The sequence below is a fragment of the Centrocercus urophasianus genome, unplaced genomic scaffold, assembly GCF_019232065.1.
Source record: "Centrocercus urophasianus isolate 14NV4802_14NV808 unplaced genomic scaffold, USGS_Curo_1.0 seq_32, whole genome shotgun sequence".
Taxonomy (NCBI): Eukaryota; Metazoa; Chordata; class Aves; order Galliformes; family Phasianidae; genus Centrocercus; species Centrocercus urophasianus.
In genome coordinates, this window is record NW_024884889.1 from 8343663 (window position 1) to 8362644 (window position 18982).

The following is an 18982-nucleotide window of genomic DNA, read 5'->3' on the forward strand; positions in this document are numbered from 1 at the left end:
ATGTATCTATTTTTCTAGATATTAATAATTTTTACAAAGAATGTGAAGGAATAAAAAGAATTATGGAAGAAGAGCAGCAAGCCTAGGAAAGCAAATTGATAACGAATACAGGGAAGGAATAACAAGGTGTGAGAGCTCTAAACAGGTGATGCTGAGTACCCTTGTTGCAAACACCACACCCATACAAAAATCTAATTTGGAAACTCCCTGTCAACCTGTACCTGAAGGATTAGTTTGCTTTTAAGGATCACCAGAGAAAAATTCTTGTAACAAACTCAAATATATTCTTACACATTATTAAACAGACCCAGACATGTATACGACATTATAACTTTCTTCAAGAAGTGTCATTTTCCCATCTTGATCCTACTTGATTTTTCTTTCAATTACACATACAAAAAATTAAGCAACAACAGTGAAAAGAAATATTCCATTCAGTTGTTTGACTGATGTAAAAACACAGAGCTTTGCTGATATAAGCAGAGCCATGGTCATTTAGATCAGCTGCAGAATTTTCTCTCATTAGACATTTGCTGTCAGGCTGTTGTGTATAAACAGCTCTATAAACAGAACTCTGTGGGTTCAGCATTTTAACGTTAAAGCCGTATTTCATATTCCCAAATTCAGTAGCATCTCAGAAATCAGTGGAATACTTACCTTCATAATATTCCATGTGACCACCTTGAAAAGATAGTTTGGAATAAATACATGTTTAAACCAAACCTCCTGACGCATTACCATAATGGCTTTTTAATAGACAAGAGCTGCAAAGAGATGGTGGTTTGTTCATTTTTTTTTTTTTATTTTCCCATTTGCAAGGCAAAAAGGCAAATCAAATAGGAAATGTGCTAAAAAACATTTAACAAAGCCAATATGAGTCTTCCCAAACAAGAATTGTAATTACTGCCCTAACAATAAGCAATTAAGTTGTCAAGTCTCATAGCTTTACAATGCAGACTGGAAGACTGTACAAAATTGCATGTGGGTTTGTTCCAGAAAGCCAAATAATGCTTTGCAGAAATGAGGAAGTGAAAGTTGCTCCTGCCCTAGTAGATTCAAATGTTTCCTACAATCCAATCTGGTAGAAAAACACTGGGCCCACACCACACATGAACTTACGAGCATCCCTCAAGACAGCAAAACTCTGAACCCAAGACGCCTCCACTCAGGATACTCACAGCACCAAACAAAAGAGGAAACTATAGAAACAGGGCCTACAGCACTACTTCATGTAGTGAAGATGGGAAACAAGGTTAGAGGTAAACTAGGTCCCCCAGCTCAAGCAATGCTGCTTGTTTATTCCTAGCACAGCTGGGGACAGATTACACAGCAGTGGGAACTAGATAATTTTTAAGGTTCCTCCCAACCCAATCCATTCTGTGATTTTTCCAGACTAAAACTTGAACGGAATTACAATGTAATCTCAACACGCTACCAATTTCAAGCTGCGGTATTAAAGCACGTCATGTTATCATGTGTGTCCATGAGTAGAGCTTATAAAGTAGATGGAAAACATAGTCATACTGCTGCTCTTCTTGTTTTTCTTTTTCCCCTAAGACTGCAGTCTGGGTGTTGCACTTTTCTAGACAGATTTAGTCCACTCAACAAGAGCTCAGTAAAAACCCCAACAATTCATACCATGGCCATGATTTCTACATAATGTTATGGCATTTAAACAAAGACAGTAGCAGCAAGCACTAGTTTATTTTTCAGTACCTTCTTTTTTTCTTTCTGCATTTCCTTCAAAACTTCCAATCTGCAATGATTGGAATATTTTTATATGAATTGTTATCTTTAAAGAATAATGCCTCTAAATAAGAAACAAGTTTCACATCTTTGAATCTTAGGTTCCAAAACACAAGTATTTCCAGACATAATATAGTCAAATCAGTAAGACAGCATTGGAATAAGATGAATTAGTAAACACACACAGAATATTGACTCCCTTTCTCCACCATCACAGCAGTGAACTGGAATTTATGGTGATGCAAGTTTCATACCTAAACCAACAAAATCACTAACTATACAATCATCTGGCTTTATTTAGTAAGATCCTTTGATATCCTTGAAATGTGGAAATAAACATTTCCAGGTTTTCTTTCCTGCTAAAGGTTTTCTTTTTTTTTTTTTCTTAACTTCCCTGAAAAAAGTTATGCTAAATGTTGGACATGCATTTTGCAAATAGTCGTTGACACACACTGCTGTGCTTTTGATTATACAAGACAGCAGCACCATCTACTGGTAAGAAGATCTTCAAACTTTAGAAAAAGCTGTGGAGAGCGATCCAGCCAAAATGATGCAAAATGCTACTGAGAGTAATACGTAGTTTTTCAGGCCCTGGATAGATGAAAGGAGAGAAAAAGAAAAATACATCATAATTTATATCTCTTCACAAAAAAAAAAAAAAAAAAAAAAAAAAAAAAAACAAAAAAAAATAGGGTTTAATGTTATGATAAAACAAATCTATCCATTGCATGAAAAGCTAATCTCATCCGTAATGGCAAATTACACACACTATGAATCTTGTACAGAATAGCTAAGGAAATCTTAGGCTACACTGCTATGCTTCAAATGCCATGAGAAAAATCATGTCAGCCGTGTTATGTTAACATCTAGTAACTTAGCCTGTTCTGTGCATATCAGTTTAAGGATCTCTGTATTGCCCCTCAGAAGGATGCTCACTGCTTGGTCCTTTGGAGGATTTGATCCTGGTTTATTAGTCCATGGGACAACTGCTCAATTCCCTGCTCCCACTGAAAGAACTGGCTCAAATAAAGGTTATGCTTGGCATCCCATTTCTTGACAATGCTACAGCTTTTATTTACCCCCCCTGCTGCTCATAGCTCTGGAACTCCAATCTTCATTCCTTTGTTCAGAGTTCTTAGTTTTTCTTGGAAAACTTATTACTGCACGACACGACTGTCAGCTTCATAATGCAATACTTGTAAGGTGGAGAAATTGAAGAGACAGCTGTTTATCAAGTAATGCTGCTCTACAAGCTACAGACAAGCACAAGAGAGACTGGGTAAAAGGCCTACTAAGATTACCTTGATTTCTTTAAATACAAGGACTCCCCACATCGCAGCAATGAGGCCAGGACCCTGAAGAATAAGATTCTTTTGTACATTACAGCATTTCATTAAAAGTGCCACATTCTCATTATTGTTTTAAGGGTGCTTGCATTTCAATTGGATAGCAAGTTTATGCATTTCCATCCTGTATTATTACAGCATTCATGGAAAAAGCATTACCATCACCAAAGTGACTGTACCTTACCCTAGGAGGTAAGATACAATAAATAATCAAGAAGGGCTAAAGAAGTAGAAGACTGTTTTTACAGAGGGCATAATTTCTTTCTGAATTACATCGTGGAGTCTGCACTAGCTGTTACATGTTCTTTTAGAGTCTCCAAATAGTATGTCCAAACCACAGACTTTCATCTATCACCACATTTCAGAGGATTATTCAGGGTTTTTTTTGGCAGCCATCAAGGATATTCTACTCTACTGCAACTAACCTGTCCAACAAAGTTTGATTTTATCACTCGGTATGGTATCAAGACACTGGAAAATTAAGGTTATTTCCTGTATTTCAGGGATCTGGACAAAGCACAAAGCCAGACAGTTAAGACAGGTCAGGAAAACTAGTGTTTTATCTGTGATGTTGTCTTACAGGTTTCCTAGCTAACAGCAAACAGTGGCACACAATGATGTTTTCCAGACGTTCCTGGTAATACAGTTTATCTCCTCTGTGTGCAATGACCTGAATTCTCACGTCTGATAAGAAAATGTCTGAAACTCTCTGCAAATGCTTCCCATTACAGCTGCTCTCTGAAACACCTGACAGATGTTTAGACAGACATCTTCCTCTCCCTATCTTAAGTAAACTCAATAGGACAAAAATTTATACCAGGAGACAACAGTACCTAATGCTGAGTGTGTTTGCACATGCTATTTCTGAGTGAAATTGCAAAGTATTATTTACATAATAACTAAGGTGCTATTTCACTGTCTAGATAACTTAATTGCCAGAGGAATGCATTTTTTAAATGAGACAAATTGTTAAAGGGATGTGGTGAATAACTGAAATTCCCTCCAGGGTGAAGTAAAGGAGCAATTCCAAAACTGCAGTGAAAGACAGGCAGCTTCTCATCAGTGCTGTCTTTAAGATGTTTCATTTAGTGATTTGATATCCTTGCCCTTTACGTATGCTGATAACCAAAGTTACTAAAGCTGCTTTCCACTAATTCTTCAGTTTGTAATTAGAATGATGCCAAGTTTTTTTCTTTATTGCATACTGCAGAGTTCATTTTGACTAACTGCATCTTGAAGCAAACTTTAATCCCTATTGTTTCATTACTTTTTTTTTTTCCCTCTTCAAAATAGAGCTGTTCAGCAGAACATTGATTTCGATACTTATAAACTTCAATTTGCCAGAAGTTATCCAGCTTTGCAGTACCATTCAGTAGACTCCTGAGAGACTAACAGCAAATTTGTACACAGTGATGGAATTTATGCAACTTCTGGATGTTAACAGTTTGAAAGGTACAGCATCATAAGCAGGAATCCAACAGCCATTTTCCCTGCCTAGGTATAAGAAAATTATTTTCAGCAATTCAAATGCTGTTAAATGTGTTCAGGAACTGTGGTAAAAAATACTTAATTAAGCAAAACAACAGAAAAAAATCCAGAGCAATATATACTTGGTGAGATGAAAGTATGTAACTTCTCTGCCTTTGATCACCTCAGTTCACTGTTTCATATTGATACAGTTATGTTTCCAGAGCACTGGCTTCAACACAGTTTGAAGTCTCTTACTTTCAACTCCTCCACTTTAAATTGGACTTTCAGCTCCACTTACTTTCAACTCCTCCACTTCTCACTGGCCAAAATGGTGCTTGTCACAGTCATGAAAGTTTCCAATAAAACAAAGGCTAGCACAGACAAGCAAGAGAGGCAAAAAAAAGCCCTAGGTGTGTCAAAATTTCATCTTAATTCCACAAACAGCAGGAAAAGAACTTTCACTTCAATTCCAGTCAGAGATTTTGTCGTTATATACTTACTGCAGTAATTATTGGAAAGCTGACCACAGCACTGAGATAGTGATTGGCGATGAACCAGCAGCAATTGGCTACAGCCCAAAGCAAACCAGAAACAAACCCTAGAAAAATAAATCCAGATCAAAAACATGTACAGAGAAGAATAGACAGCCATTAGTGAAACATCTGTATTTACAGCATAATAGCAAAACTGAACATTTTAGTACGGTAACTACTCTAACAAGCTAGCTCTGATAACCCAGACCAAAGCTCAAGGGATAAAATCAGCCACCTCAACTGAAGTAGCAAATTATCACTGAAGTTCAAGCTTTCCTGGGCACTGTGTTATCCTCTAAGGCAGAGTTAGTTTTTGAAAATCCACCACTTGCAATGTCACTTTCCAGATCAGAGCAAAATTAAGGTTTTGTCCTAACTTTAATTAACCTAATAGGAGTATCTTTCAAACCAAAGTCAAACGAAGAGACTTCAAAGGCTAACTACAGCTCCAGTACACAGACTGAAGTCACTGCAAAGAAGAACAAAGAACTAACAGTCATTAGCTGCTAACTGAACAGTACGACATACCTGGTAGTATGGCTTGGGGATAAACATTAGGTTTGTTTTTCCTGACCGCACAGTAGATCGAAAAGTAGATGGTACTTGTAAGAAATATTCCACTGAAGTGCGCAAAAACATAATCTAAATCTGAGAGAGAAATTGAGAAATTGTTATTAGCCTAAAATACCAGCTATTAATTTTAACTACATTTATTTAACTGATTCTATTCCTACAGACAAAAATACATAAAATGCTACTGCTAACAATTCAGGTTCAAGTTGTGGTTATGAGTAACGTAACAGTCTGACTGTGGATAGATTTGGTTAGTCATACACATCCTCTTAAACATGAATTAAATGTTGCACTGACTTGAGCATTTATCACAAGCCTTTATGCATTCCTGTGAGTTATTTTTTGTAACTCTGTTAGTCAAGCAACTGGATTAATTTATAAAAAACTTGAGAAAACCCTTAAACGAGGCCACAAAAGTGATGGGGAGTTGTTTTACATAACCACATCCTCTCTTAACCATCTACATTTGCACTCCTGTAGACAGTCACTTCGTTTCATGTCATACATTTAAAACTGCACATGTGACTGCACAGATAACTGCACACCAACTGATACCAGGGAAGATAAACATGGCCTTTTTTTTCTTTCTTTCTTATCTTGAAGAATGCATCACAATTTTGATCACTCTAATCACTAACAACAATCCTTTACAGATTGGGTAGGTGCTAAATAAAACATTCCCAAGGTGGTTAAGCTGAAGCATGTAGCAAGGTAATTTCCATCTCCTCCCACCTGCAAGTCCTCATCAGAAAAGGCAACTACAATAATAACACATTGTGTCTAGTTTGGGAATACATGAAGTTCATTGTTACACTTCAACAAAAGGCTTCCATTTAAAAAGCAACACGACGTTAATTACTTAAACTTCTGTATATCTCTTCTGCTCATTAATTATGTTCTGTCTTCTTTCCCATTACTAGTGCACTAACTTGGCAGCTGAGTGAGCTCTTGTCCCTCATGTTCCTGGCATACAAACCTGGTACTTTGAAAATGTTAGCTACATTCGGTAAGATGTGAAGTGAGATAAGCATGGTATCTTCTGGGTTGTTCCTCACTGTTCCTTTAATGCAAGTCACCTCTGGGAAAAAGGGAGCTCTAGTATTTAGATGGCAACAAACTTGATAACACGTAAGGTGGTGTAGAACTTGTGTTTTGTCACTGCACTTCCAGCAGTACAGTTTCGCCCTGTGCCTTTATGAAAGCAGAAGATTGCTGTGTAATAATGACATAAAGCAGAAGGGCTTATTAGCCTTTACCAAATTGACTTGCTCTTGCATATATTGTTCCATTTCTTCTTCCATGGTCCTTGATATAAAGTACTGGTACAAAACTGGAACCGTAGAGTACTCCAGCTATGACAGCTAGGCTACATCCTCTTTAAAAAGATTAAAAAACAGGAAAAAGAAACAGCCTGGTGTTAATTAGGGAAGTAAATAACACACCTGAAACATCTAAGAAAATTGTCAGCAATGCCATAAAAATGGTATGTTAGCACATCTTTTTTTTTTAAAGCAGAACTTGTTCAAAACAGTTATTTAGTTTTCCTGCACCTCATGGCCAAGTAATACAGACAACTCTTGTGTCGAGAACCTGCAACCAGTATTAACCACATCAACCAAGCAATATTTCTTTAGAAGTGAAGCTAGGAGAAAACAAAAGATACAGTTAAAATGTGTCCACTCTCAGCTTCACTTTGCAGCCAATGTTTTCCACATAAAGATTTCAAGGATAATGCACCCCTTCTCCACTTCCAGATAACTGGGGCCTCAGCTGTCATAAGTTCCCTTGCTAGCTACCAATTCCACCTTGGACCATTTCTGCTGTTTAGTTACCATGGTGCCATGCTTCTTGCAGTTGTTTTCATCTGGAAGCATGTTTTCATCCCAGAAGCATGGAATCCTTCTATGCTGGGTGCCAATCAACAACATGATATAAACCAGCTCTGTAATTACTTAATTGCTATTGATGTTTACTCTGCAAATGTTGTTCTTTGGTAGGGTAAAACACACTGAACATAGAAGAAAATTATCCAACTAGCTTAGCTATTCATATACAGACATGTGTACTGTTTGTTAGAGCATGACTATGCCTGGAAAACAAATTAACAAATTATGTTCTTATTGTGTGTTTAATTACTTTCTCTGTTAATGACTTACACAAATCTTTTTTTTACTGGAGAAAGATTGGTCACCCATGAGACATCAGAGGTGTCTTCAGAAGCATTAACAGACTGTAGAAAAAGTAGAGTTTTTACTCAGTCCTGCTTTTTTCCCTTTAAAAAGAAAACAGCATCTCAGACATCATATTAATACAGCAATTCTGCTCTGAGAAAATGATAATGGAAGGAAAAAGAAGAGGAATTTACACAAATACTTTGAATAAAGAAAAATCATTTCAGGAAAAAAAAAAAAAAGAACAAACCTAACAGTAATAATTGGATCCATCTCCAAGTCTGTAAATGATTGCCTATGGATTTTGGCTTTCCTACGTTACAGAGCACTCACAAGCATTTTTGTAATCCAAATGCAGGTCTGCCTTCCAAAATTTGTCCTGTGCTGTGGATCAGGGACTGGTTCTGTAACGTGGCAAAAATCTAGAACACTTAAGCACTCAGTTACCTTCCCACTAAGCATTCTCCTGCTATTATAGTTAAGTCTCTATTAAAATTGCTTCCTCTTCTCAGAGAGGGAAGAAATACACGCTGTCTGCAACTCTGCAATAAGTACTTGTAAGTAATAAAGCTGAGAAAGTAATAAAGCTGAGAAAGAACATTTGGGAAAGCCTTTTCTGTTGCTCACGTTTGACTGAATACACAAATAAAATATAATCAATGCATATTTATACAGTCTTATGTAGTTTACCATGAACTTTAACAAAATTTGTTAACATTCAAGCAATTTTTTGCTGTTGTTTTTAAATGGTTACATATTTTCACTGCTGTAAAGTAACAACTATAGAGTACTTACAGATTCTCTGAGTAATGGTGTGCTTTCTAATGAAGCTGAAGATGTTTGGACTTCAGTTTTGATAAAAAAAAATATGACAGCACTCAGAAAAGAAAAACATACCAATGATTACTACAAGTCAGATCACAAGGATATAACATTTAGTATCCAGAAACAAAAGGTGTATTTGGAAGCATGCTAGTTTATTGCCATTACTATCCCAGATTCAATTCAATACATTTTTAAAATGCAACTGCTTTGAATAGTTTTAACAAATCACTTCAGCAGGATTGATCTTGTTTTAGTCTTTCATGTTCTCTCTTCTATGTAATGCTATTGAAATGTCTCCTTTCTGTGGTGTGGTTACAGACACATGCTAATATTAGCTGTGGTAGATAACAGTCCCTTTGGCACAGCACCACACATGGTCAAACATCTGCACAGAAATTCTATATGGAAAAACTTCAACCTGCACAGAACTGGATTTGTTCCCCAAGGGAAATTAATTCTTTCTGAGTCTTTTATCACGTGCAACTGGGAGAACACTGCTCCTGCAGGGTCTCATGCACGTGCAGGAGGGGAAGGGGTATTGCTTAGTGGTGCTCCAATGCACTGACTGATTGAAAGAAAGAAGAAAGGGAACATTTCTAATTTACCCCAGCTCTCAGAAATCAGCTAAGTATATGTAATCAGTCTGGTTCTGGATTGTTTTTTTTTTTCATTATTTTTCAGCAAGATAATTTGATGTTCCACAAATTCTTTCTCGTAGCCATAAACAGAAAGCCTCCATCTGAGGAGTGATTTATCTCCTGCTGAAGCCATATGGAGAGACACAAAAAGATGCCAGCTTCCTCCAGAGGGACTAGGTAAATATGCACAGATCCCACCCAGGAGGCTAAAATGAAACACATGCTTCTGAGCTCTACAGAACAATATGCATATGCTTTGTGCAGCTTGCCAGGAAAACAAGTCTAGTAAGGATCTTTTCCCTTGTTGATCACTTTTTCCTCATATCTCAGGAACAGGCAGGAAGCAGCTGGTGAGCTGAATGAATTTACCAGGCAGAAATAGTAGCACTGCTACGTTCAGAGAAAACCTCTCAAAACCATGCACTGCTAATGGGTAAAAAGTCACAGCAATCAAGGATGGTCTCCCACTTCCCCCATGTTCTTAACTCTCTTCTTTTGTGCATTTTTTGGGGGGTATTTTGTGCATCTATTGCTTAGCATGCCTATGGCAAGCATATTGCATTCAGGGCTGCCCTCCTGCTCCTGGAAAAACCTCCCTGGCCAATCAGCTGGAAAGCAGAGACAACTGCTACCTAACAAAGACCATCGTTACTCTATGTTTAGCTCAAAACATGAACAAATAATAAACTAATAATAAAATGAGAAGTCCTTCCAAAGGCCCCAAAGGAAGCCACTGTTTGGCAGTTGCTGGGGGAAGGTAGACAGGGAGCTGCTACAGTGAGTGCACCACACATCTGTCTTGACCACGTCTACCAGCATAAAAACACTGTTCTGAACTGTTTCTGTTCTGAACTCTAGGCATGGAAACCAAAAAAAACCAGGTAAGGACAACCCAAAAATGTCGTGGTAAATCACTTTGCAAAAAATAGTTCAATCCATTTGCCTGCTGGTTGCATTTTTGCCGTGGTTCTAAAATACATTTTTAATGTTACAAAAATTAATCATTACTTTTTACCTTAACAGTGAAAGTCCAGCTCCAATATAATTTAAGACTGGTCTTGCTACCTCTTCTGGGTCAATTCCAAACCATCCAAACCTGAAATATTTAACTATTTATTCTTAGCTGCACTGATTGCACACCAAATACTATCACCTAGTCTCGAAAATCTTTACACACAGAAATAATTCAGCTGAAGTTTACATTAGAAATATTGGATCGATGCTTCAGTTGGCTTGCAAAAATTCACGTTTATTCAAGAGTAATCTTTAACTTAATTGAAATAGATTTTTTTTTTTTTTAAATCTGGGTATTTAAAAGTCAAAGTTAATTTGAATTGTTTTATCAATCCATGCTGCAGAAGAAAGTGCTCTAGTTTTATGTAAAAAAAACCCACATTATTTATTTACTCAATCATGTTAATAAACATGACTGGGCATTTTCTTGCTGTTGAGGCAAAGGAAACAAAAAAAGATAAAATAATTAATCTGACTACTTTCCACATTGAAAGAAAAGATCTTTTAAGTATCCTTTCTATTGGCAGTGGTGCTTACCCTATAGCTGTTATCAAGGAAAGATAAACATCAGTAACGTATGATTTAAAATGCTTACCTGGAACTTGCCCAGCCTGTCAGCAAATTGAAAGAAGCCCATATCAAAAGACCAAGAGCTAAGCCTATGGTTTTAATAATAGGAACAACTGTGATGTTGCCTGAAAAGGAAAGAAAAAATAAATAAATAAAAATCAATGACCCACAACACCAAAATTGAAATCAGTTATAAACCAGACTGTGGTCTTGCATATTTTAGTTTGGGGTTTGAGTTTCAGTTTAGTCTGAGAATGTTCAGAAGGGGATGCAATTGAGGCAATCACAGGTTGGTAGCAACAGCATTTTTAAAAAAATAAATACATTGAAATCACAGACTTTCCCTCAACATCATTTTAAAAGTTATTTTTGGTGTGAATTTGCTGCTTATCAAATAAAAAGCTGGAGGCATTAAGTAGCTCCACCCAGCATATGCAGTATTACTATTCACAATTATACTTGCTCCAAAAGTAAAGCTCCATTAATAGCAGGACTAGAAAAGCCAAATCATTACCTCATATAGGGAAATGGTTTCGTTGCTGTTTTTGTGATGAGTTAGAATTATACTTTGTTTCTCAAGGACTGGAACACTTACCTGTAGCCCACAGGAAGCCTCCTACCATAGCCAAAGGCCAAAAGCGGGGGCAATTCTGGATTAAATTGACCACCAAAGAAACTATCCATATGGAAGCACAGAGAATCCATTGGAAGAACATTCCTATGGAAAAAGCAAATGTGCACAAGAGAGAAATGGCAGAACATGGCAAGTGTGAGTCTCTTGCCTCTGAACGTACTCTTTTAGCTTAGGTAGTACACGAAAAAAATGAAACCTGGTCACTTTCTGTCAATCTATCCTGTGCTATGCACTCTACTAAAAAATAAGATAAATTGGTGGGCAATGTTTACACAGGCCCAATCCCCAAACGCATGAAAGTTCTGATAGCTTTCTGACAAAGAGGATATTAAGTTATTGAAAGCTTCTCCCACCACCCCATTAGCAAGACAAAACTCCTTCAGGGCCCAGCTCATTAATACACTGAGGATGACAAAGTTTGGACAAATCAACCTTCACTGAAGGGGCAACTAAGCAGACTGTTTAACTTCATGCCAGCTAAGGTTTTTACCTTAAACTATCCTTGTCTTTCTAGGACTGCATTTGGTACAAAAAAAAGAAGTCTGTAATACACATAATGACATTAAAAGGACACAGCTGTAGATACGTTTCTCTGGGGATTGGTTACTGACTATGCTTCACATAGACGTGCAAATACAACATGAAACCAGTATCATAAAAGTGTCAACATCCTAAGGAAATTATAAGAAAATAGAAATGATGTTTCCTCTTATTAGCATTACTAATTATAAGTATAAAAATATCCTTTTCTGATTGGTCTCAGGTCCACAACCAAAGGGCAACACTCCAAAAGCCTTTTACAGTGTTATTATAAATATATATTTATATGTATATAAAATATGCATATATAAATGTATGTACTTGAGAGTCCCCAGCATGGTAAAAGTAAGGACACTTCACATTCTGCTGGAAGATGCTCATGAAATCATCATTACTGTTAAAAAGAGATTTACTGTATCCTGAACTAATGCATTACTGCTTTATACTCTAACATCAGAAAGAAAGTTTGAACCAGGCTGTACTGATACTTATAAATGTATCTATAGAAACATTCACATTTGCAGGTGAAATATTATTCCTACTAGCAAAAGTAATAAAAGTAAAAATGTAGGTTAAGTTTACCGTCACCAGTATCGTATTTTTTAACTGGCACAAAATTTGTCCCAAATAGAAGAACAGCTACTGTGGAAGAGGTAAATCCAATAGCTAGATCTGTGCTATTGCTGATGTTAAAGGCATTGTAGGCTCTCTCAAAGCTCATTTTTGCTCTGAAGGTGTCTCTTTTTGAAGAGCTTTTCTTTTGTGCTGCAGGTCTTGAAAGATTCTGAAATCAGAGAGCAGAATTAAATATGTGAGTATAAAAAACACCACTCTAGTTCAGAAACCTGCAATTCAAAGGACCCTAACGTTTCTCTCTGAGAAGTCTGGAAGAACTGGGAACTATACGATGGAATCCCACGCCACACAACTGTAATCACAGGCCAATTAAGAACAGATGCACGCAATAACCGGCGCATTTCGTAACTTCACAGAAATTGTGTCTGAAAACACGATGCCATGAGTGCAGAAGATCCGAACCTGTGCAAGTCAGGGGAAACCTTGCTGCCTAGGGAGACACTGAATCATAACATTCTTACTCCTGCAGGCAAACTGGTCACACAGGTGTATAAAAAAGCAGGGATTTGAAAATTAGATAAAACTATCACTAGAAGCTACAGTAAATTGCAACCTCGCTGCCTACAGGTCACGAATAGGCACAGAGATTCAACAGATTGCCCTAGTGAGCTTCACATAGATTATTAGCAAGCCACAAGAATTGCTCTAGTTGGTATAAAGCAGGAATAAAGGTTCATCTTTTCCTTTGAGTAGCAGGACAAGCTGCCTCAACAGTTTCTTCTTTCATTTCATAGAATTACAAGTAATAGCCACAGATTTTTTTCATCTCGTAACAACCTCTTCTTTTGTTCTTTTGGATGGAGATTCACCTTGAGGTTACACTCAACAGAAGTGTCCCATACACCTCTCATACGGATTTGACAGAAAAAGTGCCTCTGAAGATAACTATCTAAGAAAAGCAAACATATAAGAAACAAATAGGGAAAGCACTTGGAAGTGTAATCTGCAATACGATATTGAATTGGCAGTAGGTAATTTAGTGGTTGTTTATCCTCTAGACTTCCTTTTTTCAATGAGAGATTTCCACAGTTAGAAACAAACAATTACTCTGAGTATAAAGGGACATATTTATAGAGGTACGCAATCCTGTTGTTGATGTAACGCTGCTCATTCTCATTGTAATGACTTCCCACTGCAGCCTGAAATTCCCCAGTGTAGTGGACCAAGTGCTGCCTGGAGGAAAGAAGCTAAAAAAGGATGGAGGAAATTTTGCCAAATCAGCTAAGGGGTGCTGCAACCGTACTCTGCAAAAAAGGAAGAGCTGAGCCACAGCATGTGCTTTCATCTTGCTTAACCCTCCAGCCTCAGCTGCTCTGCAGTCCCTAAGACACCAAGAACCACATCTGCTGAGACAGTGCTTTTATCTGAGCTTCAGCAGAATCATCAGTGCTGGCTGAATTTAATCAGTTGTATTAGCAAGTGAAAAGTTCAGTCACACAAGTACTGTTACCAATTAGTTTCTCTCCAAGAAAGATCATTTTTTCATTAAGTACTTCTGAAAAAAACACAAATGACATCTAGAAGACTTACTGCAAAGCTACAATGGCACAGGTATTTCAGTTCTCTTTTTCTCATTTACACTTCACTTTCCTTACTTATTTAGAAGATAACCTCCATAACCTCCACCAGATGATTTTCACTCTACTTAAAGATTCTGTAAAGTACGTTTTGCCTGGGAAAACTTCCACTTTGTCAGTGGATATAATAAGGCTGAGATTTCTTCCAAGACTGAACTCGCAGGCTGAGAAAAACCTTGTGACATCACAAGAATAAATCAGAATAGATACAGGCTTACATCAACTAGCTTCATGCCATCAGGATTGACTCAAAGCGTGTTAAATGCCTTTCACGTAAGGCACTAAGGCTGGCTTTTTCCACAAGAAAAGCCTTTATGCTATTAAAGACATAAAAATAAAGCTGATCACATTGCATCTCTCTGAGTGCAGGGTTCAGTTCTTCAGTTTTTAGATAAATAAGTATAAATAAGCCATTATTCACTTAAAATATTAAGAACCTTTCAAATTCAAAACGGCTTGTCATCCTTCTTGATTTTTTTAATTACATATAAAGGTCACATTAAAAATACTTCATTCTTATATCCACTAGGAGAAAATCTGTGTGATGCAGGGCAAGATGGTATCTAACGGATATAAAAAAATGCAATTTGAAGACAATAGCACAACTGTAGAACTATAACTACGACACAAAACCCACACATTTCAGTTAATTGAGGAGGAGCATGCTCCATTCAGTCTGATAAAAACTCTGCAGCTCTCCAAGGTTTTGGGTACTTACTCTCCAAATTTAGCTAAACATCAGGGCCAACTTCCAACTCCATTTTAATGAGTTCAAGAGCAAGTTCAGCTGGACAAGACCTGGAGCAACTGGATGAGCTTCAGTGACAGCACTGCTTTAAGTGGGGAGTTGAACTATATGACTGTCAGAGGTCCCTTCTAAATTAAAATTAATCTATGATCCAGTGTCAAGAGCAAATAATGTACTGACATACAGCATTAAGTCAACTGCACTTTTGTTTGCACGTACCGGGTCAATAACCTTAGTCTTGTTCTGAGAGTTTCAGAGGACTCCTGAAAAACCTCTTGTGCTGTCTACAATCCTGTAATTGCCAGATGAATAAGCTTACGCACCTCCAAAGGCTTACAGCTAACAAATGCACAGCAGGGCTATAGCTGAAGTTGCCAGGATGTCAGAACACAGTGCTTCTATCTGCAAGTCACAGACAGTTGTCACAGTTACCAAAAGAAGTTCTTCAGTAAGTAGCTGAAAGGTATTTCAGGGTTTCTGAACTACAGAGGAAATATAGTTTTGTTTGTATACACTGGCTTTATCCCAGTAACTCCAATGGCCTAACTCACTAAAAGTTCATGTTCTCTGTTTTCACTGTTTCCTCAGGAATATGCCACCATGTTCCTTCACACAGAGGGACGTGAGATCCTGGCACAGGCTGCCCAGAAAAGGTTGGGGTGCCCCACTGTATAATCAAAGAATATTAGGATGTTATAACCACAAAATAAACAAGTTAGGCAAAGCAGACTATGATAACAAAAGAGAATAAATGGCAGGCTTACCCCTATTCTGGGCTTACCCACAAAACACCAGTAGAGGATCTCCAGAAGAGATCCTTCCCCATTGCTAGCCAGCTCTTCAATAGGTCTAGGAGGGGTGCAGCCAGGAAGCACAGCTGAATTGCCTTCACCTGTGCTCCTCTGGCTGACTCATGGCTCACCTCTGGTGATCAATCAGAGGCTCAGGCCGTGACTCAGCAGTTCCCATACACCCACCCCTGAAGATGCTCAAGGCCAGACTGAACCAGGCCCTGGGCAGCCTGAGCACAGCCTGGGCAACCAGCCCACAGCAGGGAGTAGGGACAGGGTGGGCACTGAAGTCCCTTCCAAGCCAAGCCATTCTGTGACTCTATTACCTTCACCCTCCGCAACAGTAACACAGTGGTGCAGACCTTACAAACAGCTATGTAAGCAAGAAGCCACTGCAAGTTGGATCCACAGTACTGCCACAATCTGAAACTGCTCATGCTCATTTGATTTGCTTAAAAGCTGTATCTAACACTGCTAATTTGCACATTTTTCCTATGCCACATTTCCCATTCAGGATGGATATTTTCATCCTCATTTTAGGAGGCTCCTGTTGGCTCCTTGGTGACACAGCAGCTTGCTGAGGTGACACCGGGCCCACTGCTCATAGAACCACTCAGTTTGGAAAAAGACCTTAAAGATCATCGAGTCCAACCACAACCTGACCATCCTACCCCAACTCTAACAGCCCTTTGCTAAATCATGTCCCTGAGCACCACATCCAAATGGTTCTTAAAATCATACAGGGATGGGGACCCAACTGCCTTCTTGGGGAGCCCATCCCAGTGCTTAACAGCCCTTTCTGTAAAGAAGTGTTTCCTCATATCCAACCTAAACTTACCCTGGCTTAACTTGAGGCCATTTCCCCTCGTCCTGCCACCTGTGAGAAGAGACCAACCCTGCTCTCACTGGAGGCACCTTTCAGGCGTTTTGAAGAGAGCAATAATGTCTCCCCTCAGCCTCCTCTTCCCCAGACTGAACAGCCCCAGTTCCTTCAGTCTCTCCTCACAGGCCATATTCTCCAAGCCCTTTCCTGATGAGCTGAGTGTTTCTGCTCTCCCCTACGACCACGCTTTCCAAAGACAGGCAACGCTTTCACTAAGCACGCAGCACAGAAAAACGTGCTCACCACGTTGCCAGACTCTGCCCTCCTAGCAGCAGGCTGCCATTGCCCCAAGGCCGCCATTAGGCGGAACACGAGCGAGCAGAGCGCGGCTGCGCTTCCCCGGGCTCCCGCAAGCCAAGCGCTCAGACACCGCTTGTGGGGAGGCCGATAGCAACGGCCCCGATAGGCGCCCGTCCCTCAGGCCCGCTGCCCACCCCAACCCCGCCACACCGCCTCACCGGCCGCCCCGCCGCTCCGGCCTCCCGCCCGCCATGCCCCGCCCCCTGGGTCGGCCCGCCTCCGCCCTCTGTCCCCGGCTGTGCGGCGGGCATCGGTCCATGCACCCGGGCTGAGGTGAGTGGCCGCCGTAAGCTGCCGCATTGTTCAATAATCAAGTCGTAAAAAGGAAATATTTCACGGGTATATCACGGAGCTTTCTCTCTGTTTGCCCTGTAAGGATTTGACCCACAGCAATTAAAGCACAGACTTATTAGTCAGCATGTTTAGTAACGAAGCAAACATCTCTGTCCTCTCAAAGTACAGTTCCCAGATGCCAGCTCACGTTGACAGCCTTAAAAACACAGCATAAGCCCAGCACAAGCACAAGCACTGCGTTCCAAAATCCATGTTAACTATAATAATGACTCCTTTTCTTCCTGCAGGCCCGTTGGCCCTGCACAGCCAGCACTGCACCATTCCTCAGCCATTTCAATGTGAATATCTGCCCCTGTGACAAACACAAACTGATCTGGTTTCTTCTATAAATGAGCACACTGATGCTGCTGTGTTTCAGCAGTTATAACAAGACAAAAAAGGTTCAAAAAATTCAGCTGTTCTGTGTCTAGGAATGAAAAGAACTGGAAACTACTTCCTAATTTCCCCTCTTCCATCCATTGCCCTTTTCCATTCCATCCAATCCAATATTAGGTTTGGTATTCCAGTGCCCCTAGGCTTAGGAATAGATAACACTGGCTGTGGAATATTGGTATATAAAGAAATGACATGAGAAGAAGCTGACTTTAATGGACACTGATGGCAATACCATGAAAATAGTTTGCAGCAAGAAATAAACACTGACTTGTAAGCTATGTATAGGTGTAACAATTGAGATCAGTGTTGGATGAGACAGCTCTCATAGTTCAGTCTATTCTTCCAAAAAAATACTCCAGACTTTTTGTGAACACAGAGAAATGACCCTTTCAGCTCACTTTTGTGCCCTGCTGCATCTTTGTGTTAGTAGTTATACAAGAAAGAAGAATTCTACCAAAGAACAAACGTGACTTTATCTTTCCTGAAACACAAAGAAAAGTTTGTTTTCCAAACAAGCCCATAGCCATTTGTTGGTTATTTTGTGAAATCTAGTAGGGCACTGGAGCTGTACACAAGCACTGAGATAAACAATGTCTGAATGTGTTATCTTTTAAAGATCCAGAAAAGAAATTTAGATGCAAATATCTGTGTAGTTAACAAGATATTGAATTCTATGTAGTTGAACACATGCAACCTGGATCCTATGTAGTTAAACACATGCAACCGTTCATTTCAATAAATTTAACAAGAAAGAATTCTCTTTCCTGAACATGAAAAATTAAGAAAATACTATGGCCATAGTCACAGCAATCATAAAAAAAAAACTTCAGTGATCAACACTGCACATCAGTGGGTACAGCTCATTTTAGCTTCTAGGCTACAAAGGAACTCAGGAAGGAAATAAATATCCCGTATCCCTTTATAATTTCCACCAGATAATCTTTAAAGAATTCCTGTAAGAAGATTGCGTAGATTACAGAATTTAAAAGAAACGCCATGCCAAAGGAAAAGTATTAATAACTGGAACAGGCAGTGTTTCACAACTGCTTGATTGCCATAGTCAGGCAATCGTACAGTCCGCACGCAGGAACTGGACATTCACATATACTGTTGCAGTGTGATACATTCCCCGGCCTGTGCCACTAGCAATGCAAGGTGAATAAAATAACAACATGCTGAGATAGTTGAAAGAAGTACAGTGGTTACAACCTTCATGCTGATTTGTTTAAATGGTCTGTTTACTTCCCATTATTTATCT

At 38.9% G+C, this 18982-nt stretch overlaps 1 protein-coding gene across 6 annotated transcripts; it reads right to left on the reverse strand.

The window, feature by feature from the left end:
• Positions 1–1684: 1684 nt before the first annotated feature.
• TMEM144 (transmembrane protein 144) lies at positions 1685–17186 on the reverse strand. Of its 6 annotated transcripts, none has more exons than XM_042829785.1 (12): positions 17154–17186; positions 12643–12844; positions 11482–11604; positions 10912–11011; positions 10318–10398; positions 8635–8716; positions 7825–7898; positions 6925–7043; positions 5624–5743; positions 5063–5160; positions 3048–3101; positions 1685–2337 (listed from the first exon to the last, which is right to left on the reverse strand). In XM_042829785.1, exons 2-12 carry the CDS (start codon positions 12779–12781, stop codon positions 2254–2256), a joined length of 1074 nt encoding a protein of 357 aa, XP_042685719.1. In that variant the 5' UTR covers positions 12782–12844; positions 17154–17186; the 3' UTR covers positions 1685–2253. The 6 variants fall into 6 exon arrangements, with proteins under 6 accessions (XP_042685719.1, XP_042685718.1, XP_042685723.1 ...); XM_042829784.1 differs by lacking the exon at positions 17154–17186 and adding an exon at positions 16939–17010; XM_042829789.1 differs by lacking the exon at positions 17154–17186 and adding an exon at positions 15803–15826.
• Positions 17187–18982: the final 1796 nt, after the last annotated feature.

What these genes read in the sequence shown, in the direction of transcription:
- TMEM144 (XM_042829784.1), bottom strand. Translation starts at nt 16,995, where the DNA reads ATGGCGGCCTTGGGGCAATGGCAGCCTGCTGCTAGGAGGGCAGAGTCT. An exon ending in GCTGGACTTTCACTGTTAAG is followed by an intron (nt 8,717 to 10,317) that starts GTAAAAAGTAAT and finishes TTCTTTTCTGAG; the next exon opens with TGCTGTCATATTTTTTTTTA. An exon ending in CCAGTAAAAAAAAGATTTGT is followed by an intron (nt 7,044 to 7,824) that starts GTAAGTCATTAA and finishes ATCTTTTTAAAG; the next exon opens with AGGATGTAGCCTAGCTGTCA.